The sequence below is a fragment of the Nuphar pumila genome, chromosome 14, assembly GCF_984573655.1.
Source record: "Nuphar pumila chromosome 14, dmNupPumi1.hap1.1, whole genome shotgun sequence".
Lineage (NCBI taxonomy): Eukaryota > Viridiplantae > Streptophyta > Magnoliopsida > Nymphaeales > Nymphaeaceae > Nuphar > Nuphar pumila.
The window spans coordinates 3637295-3643606 of NC_143262.1; the positions used below are offsets into that span (position 1 = coordinate 3637295).

At 42.7% G+C, this 6312-nt stretch overlaps 1 protein-coding gene across 1 annotated transcript; it reads left to right on the top strand.

Moving 5' to 3' along the window:
• The first annotated feature begins 1673 nt into the window (after window positions 1–1673).
• On the top strand, window positions 1674–5347 carry LOC149816106 (transmembrane ascorbate ferrireductase 2-like). Its single transcript, XM_089987975.1, has 3 exons — window positions 1674–1948; window positions 3021–3220; window positions 5209–5347. Exons 1-3 carry the CDS (start codon window positions 1909–1911, stop codon window positions 5317–5319), a joined length of 351 nt encoding a protein of 116 aa, XP_089844101.1. The 5' UTR covers window positions 1674–1908; the 3' UTR covers window positions 5320–5347.
• The last annotated feature ends 965 nt before the right edge of the window (window positions 5348–6312 follow it).

Consider the following 6312-nt stretch of genomic DNA (forward strand, 5'->3'; position numbering starts at 1 on the left):
TTAATCTCATGATGACGTTAGGACTCACACCGCTCTCACTTAGCACGCAATGATGTAGTGTCTCTACATCATTAAATCACCGGCGGCCCACTCTCCATGGTGGTTGCACTCTGGCCGCGAACCAGGTAGCCCTTGCCACAGGTCGCCACTTCCGAGATTTAAGGGGTCATGCATGCTGATCTCGAAATATCCATTCATACAACAAGAATAGACAAACAGGGACTCTATTCTAAATATAATCTCATCACAATGCATGATATTAATCAATGATCTAGACATGCAATCATAATAATAAAAAAAATCATCATGCATGACTTACCAAAACTAACTTGCATAGCAACATGTATATAATTTTAACTCATAATGTCAAGCATGGAATTTGCATGTCATGGTCTCTCAAAACTATTATGTTTAATCAAAAACAACATTTCAATAACAAACAACGTAAAAGTGTTTATTTACATCTAAGATTTACTTATAACATCCCTTACCTCAAGTGTTGACTCTGTGCTCTCTCCGAAATCGAGCCTCACGAAGCTCTAACACTTAGGATTTGGTCATTAAGGTAATATACTTTAATCAGTTCACAAACTTCTTACTAAAATTACCAAAATACCCCTCCCGAATCTTATTAAAGAAACCACAGTTTTTGTATTTCAAGTTTGACTGAACTTTATAGACTATTGGATTCCCCTCTTTAATACAAATCCAAAGCACCAAACTTCACTCGATTCCGAGTTCGGAGTGCGAAGATATGCCCGTTTTACTGAAATGGATCCCACAGATCCAAATGGATCTCTTGGTACATTTCGGATTTCATGCCAATCCGAGACTATCTTATGATCCAACTCTGATCTGGATCCAAACTCTGTTTGTTTGGGTTCAGATCCATATCATAACTGGATCCAAAACTGCTTGACTGGATCCAGAAAGTATGATTGGATCTGAACCGGATCCATTCTATTTTGACTGGATCCATAATAGTCTGACTGGATCCAGGACAGATTGACTGGATCTGGACCTGCTAGACTGGATCCTAGATAGTCTGATTGGATCCAGACCTGCCTGACTGGATCCAGGATCATCTAGCTGGGTCCAGACCTGTCTGACTGGGTCCAGATCCGAGACTGATCCAGTCAGATCTGAACCTGGTTAATCTAGATCTGAGACCGGTCTAGATTGAACTGGGTCCGAACTGAAAACCCAGATCCAGACCCAAATGGTTCGGTTTGGACCTTGGTTCAACCGGGTCGGTTCTGACCCGATTCGGTCTGAACCGGTTCGACCTGAATCCGAACAAACAACCCGGTTGGCTTGAACTGATTCAACCCGAACTGGTTTGGCTTGAACCGGTTCGGCTTGAACTGGTTCGACCTGAACCGGTTCGGCCTGAACCGGTTCGACTTGAACCGGTTTGGCTTGAACCGGTTCGCACAATTCACGTGACCCGGTTTGGTCTGGGTGCGACCCGGACCGACCCGGTTCGGTCTGGGTCGCACCCAGGCCGAACCATTTTTTTTTAAACACTCGGTCTGGGCGCGACCCAGACCGGTGGGCTCGGTCTGGGTCGCACCCAGACCGACCCGGTTCGGTCCGGGTGACCGGACCGAACCGGTCCCTCGATAAAAAGAGGCAGAAGGGGTTGTGCCCCTTCCGAATACAGTTGCAGAGGGTCGGCCCCTGCCGACCCTCTCTCTGCACTCCCTGCCTGGGCCGGCCTCCGGGGCCGGCCAACTGTGTCGGCCGGTCGCCGGGGCCGGCCGTCGGAGTCGGCCGCCACAGGGGCCGGCCAACCTCCCCCCCTTTCTCTCTATCTCTGTGATTTTTTTTTTCCTAACTGTAACTCGCCGGCAGCCATTGCTGCCGGCCCTCTGAGCTCTTAACAGAAAACGAAGAACGAAGAAGGAGATGGGGGAAGGGGCTTACCTCGCCGCCGCCGCCGTCGCCGGTAAGTCTCTCCTTTCTCTCTCTCTCTTTCTCTCTGTGCAGGGTGCGGAAAAGGGGAGCCTGCGTGAGGGTTTTTATAACCCTCACGCAAGGTGTGGGCTGAGGATAACCTCGCCCCCCCCCCCCCCCCTTTCCGTGGATTATGGGGGGTGAGGTTTATCCTCACCCCCACTCGTTACGCGGTTTCCCCCTTTGGGGGGGGAAACCGCAGTTTTTTTTTTTTTTTAACTTAATGTTTATCCCCTCCGGCGACTATGCCGGAGGGGGTTTTACTTTTTGTGTGAACTATGAGAATATAGAGATCTGCCTCAAAGAACGACATGAATGGTACCTTGACATAATCACAACCTCAAACAGGGATGCAATGCAACTGTATAGTATATCTTTGTGTGAGATAACCAAATTCCGTATCAAATGCTTGAGAAGCTCTAGCAACAGTAGTGAGAACTATGAACTGTTATGCTTTAGCCTTTAATTATGGGATCATTAGTAGGAAATCTACTGAGCAGTCAATATAACTGCATAGCTGAGGAAGAGTTAGCTCAGCCTTTTTCCAATATGAGGAATTTACTATGCACGCCTGCTGACTGTTATCCTTGTAACCTGTGTCACCATTACTGTGGCAATATGAGGATGAGGCCTTTTTTAACGGAGTTTTCTATTATACTAGTTAAGGGGGGACAGCAACAAAAATGGAGTATCCGTGAGACAAACCTGTAATGGTTCCTGAAGCAACCCTCCTCGTGTAAAAGTCTTACTGGCAGTTTCCTTATTGCGATGCTTTCCTTAATTATAGATCATTAAAAATTCTCCATACATTTTCTCCTGTAACACTTCCATTGTTCCCCAATATGGAGAGCTCAATGAACATATTGTATGCTCAATATAAACTCCTTGTTTACTTCAGGAAAATCAGGTTCATGTATTAACTTTTATTTTGCTAAATTGATGAAGTGACAACATGACAGAAAGTTAGTACAAGGACCAGGATGACTTTGTTTTTAAAGCTTTCAACTGATTTTATAATGCTTATTCTCGACTTACAATCTTTCTGTCATTGGCAATGGCTTCAGCCATGTTGGCATATAAAACTGTTTCAGGGACAAAAAATTTCAAGAAGGCCGTTCACCTCATTCTACAAGCCCTTGGCTTCACTTTGAGCTTACTTGGTGTCGGGGCTGCTTTAAAGTTTCACAATGACATGGGTATTGATAACTTTTACAGCCTGCACTCATGGTTAGGTGTAGCTTGTCTCCTATTATTCGGAGTCCAGGTATACATCTCTCTCTAGTGCATGTCTGTGTAGCACTGGGATATATACATATCTGGATTGATTTAGAGTGCTTATATTTGTGTTTATTTACTTTTGTTTTCTTGTTTCTAACACCTAAGTTGTGTTGTTAAGAAAACCACAAGCAAAAAACAACCAAAGGAAACAATAAATAAGAACAATCAAACCAAAAACACAGCAAAGACACATATTTATTTGGAAAAACCTCTCTTTAAATCCGAGAGAGAGTAAAAAACCATGGCCGCTCAGAGGAAAAACTTTATTGGTTTTTTTTGACAGTTACAAGAGAAAGAAATGAAAGAATTTATATAAGGTGAGGACGACAGCCCTAAACCTAAACAAGTCGGATCTGATCCATAAGCAGGACCCGTGTCAAGGGGAAGAGCCCCCCACTCTCTCCTGTAAGGGCAAAAACTCTGAATCGGGCTCATAAGTTTGACCTTTTAACATAGTGGGTTGTTGGATTCGGAACATTTTGGTATCCTAGGGTGGCAAGGGGTGTCCGAGCAAGCTTATTGCTGTGGCATGTTTTCCTAGGTGTTTATATTTATGGATTGGCCGTGGCAACTGCTGCTACTGGCATCTTGGAAAAACTCACATTTCTGCAGAGCAGTAACAATATAGTGCGTTACTCTGCTGAAGCACTGCTAGTGAACTTGTTAGGTGTTTTGATTGCGACCTAGGAGGAGTTGTAATTCTAGCTCTTGTCTTGCCTCCAAATAGAAAAGTTGATGCATATCTGAATAGGCGCCTAATTTTTCATGATACTTTCAAAAGACTTCAACTTGAAAGAGGAGTGATACAACATCTTATGATTGAATTCGTGATTCCAAAGAAAAATTGCAAAAAACTTTTCAAAATTTTCTTTAGGCTGGTAGGAAAGAAGGAAGCTCACGAAGTTTAGTGAATTGGCAAACAGTTTCATTACCCACGGAAATTGAGGGTTTGGGCATTAGGGACCTTCATCGCTCAAATATGACTTTCGTGGGTGATCTGCACCGGGGATAGTATGGTGGCTAAGTGCCTGAAGGAGAAATATGGTTTATTTGGATGACCATGGTGGTTCAGGGTTTTGGAAGGGTATTTCATCAGTTTTACTGTTTTTTATGGACTTAATCAATGTCAAATTGGGTGATGGTTGTTCTACGAACTTTTGGTGGGATGTTTGGTTAGAAGACCAAGCTTTGAGGGTCTGCTTGCCGAATTTATTTCATGTCATGACAGGATCTAACCGTTCAGTTGCTACTATGTGGCCCGATAATGAAGGTTGGTGCTTTGATTTTCATAGATATCCAATTATTGCAGCTTCTTGTGAGTACCAACTTTTCTTTCCCTCTCCCAATGTGTTTCTTCGAAACCAGGAAGATAGAATCACTTGGAGACCTTCTTCGGAAGAGCAGTTTTCAGTTCAGTTTTGTTATACAGCCTTATGTATGTGTGGGGAGAGTCGGGCCGGCCGATTGCTCCCACCTACTCTTTTAGAGAATTACTCTTGACCAACGAATTTCATCATAAAGGACCAAAATGGGTGTTTGTGAGGCAGTGCTGGTTGATGTTAGCATGAAGGACAGCTTGGCTTGAGAGGAATGAAAGGACTTTTAATGGCTACAAACAATTGAGGGTCGTTCTTGGGACGACTCAGTGGGAACTTAGGTAGCACTGTAAGCTTAAATGGCCTGATTCGGACTTGAATTGGATTGACTTTCAATGCCGTGCTGGTACATGAATATGTGACAGTTTGTGTGGTCTATTTGTTTTCTACCATGTACTGATTTCTCTTGTCTCGTCCCCGTGTCCTGCATTGTGATACTCTGTTTTTAATACCAGTATTATAAATGTTTTCGTTCAAAAAAAAGAAAGAGTGATACAACCTTGCTTGTTGTTCAGTGGATAGGTGTCTGATATGTCCTATATTCTGTATGATTCCATCTCTCAGATAATTCATACGGTTCTTTCTGCAACTTTGCTAGGTTTTAGTTTTGCAGTTTGCAGTTTCAATCGAAGCTTCGATGAACAGGTTAATGCCAACAACCAGTGAAATTGCTGTTGCAAGCACTAGTTATGCCCCTACGAGATTTTAGCGTGAATCCTTGTATATGGGAAAGGGGAGATATGAGATATCCTTTATTTTGATATCCTGTATATTGGGATTTGAATTTCTTTTCTCCTTTATTTCATTCTCCTGCCTCTCCCTTTTTAAATTTTTTTTTTGCTAACACGTATGGTACAGCATGCACGAAGTATCCAGCAATCTTTTACATTTTGAGATTATAGGAATTTTTTCAAGTTGATTTGAAATAGTAAATATGATGCACAAAAAAAAACTCAACCGAAAGCAGAATAAGGTTTTGCTAGCTATTTAGTATCAAGACGAGATTTCATTTTCTTGACCGGAAAAACCCGAACCTGAATCCAAAAATTAGTTATTTGGGTACACTCGATGTGCCGGATACCTGATCCATTGACTGCTCTAGGTGTTATACTGCCCGTCACAAACAAGTGAATGGGTGATTTGGCCAGAATGATGCCACTTAGGCCCGAACCCACCCAACTCTATCCCTTTAGACACACCCCTGACGTCTCCAAACTAGCAAGATCTTGAAATCTACTCTTGGTCATTCACCAAATGCCTTCCAGGCCTCATATCCACTTTGCTATCTCCGTGTGTATCAAAAAAAAATAGATCTCATCATCATGCATTAGAATTAGTAAAGGTTTTGAATTGTCGAATATTTGCCACTAAATATATGGATGTTAAAATCATGATATATTAAAAATAGGCAAGATTTTGGATTGCTTGCGAAATTTTCAGGAATTGCTACCTTCAATTGTTGCACAATAAATTCACAAGAAATCTGTTCGATGTTTGTAGACCATGTTTGCAACTTATCTAATTTCTTAAAGCTCAGGCCGCTTAGCAATCAAGCGAAGCTCAAGTTTTGAGCCCAGCTTACTGCATAATTGTGAGGGTCATTGCTTGGTGCAATGGTAAAGTGCTCAGGCTGCTTGTGAAAGATCACAGGTTCGAATCCTGGTGCAGCCACTTCTTGCAAAAGGTAGAAGCTTAGGTCCTT

What these genes read in the sequence shown, in the direction of transcription:
- LOC149816106 (XM_089987975.1), top strand. Translation starts at nt 1,909, where the DNA reads ATGGGGGAAGGGGCTTACCTCGCCGCCGCCGCCGTCGCCG. An exon ending in CGCCGCCGCCGCCGTCGCCG is followed by an intron (nt 1,949 to 3,020) that starts GTAAGTCTCTCC and finishes CAATGGCTTCAG; the next exon opens with CCATGTTGGCATATAAAACT. An exon ending in TCCTATTATTCGGAGTCCAG is followed by an intron (nt 3,221 to 5,208) that starts GTATACATCTCT and finishes CAACTTTGCTAG; the next exon opens with GTTTTAGTTTTGCAGTTTGC.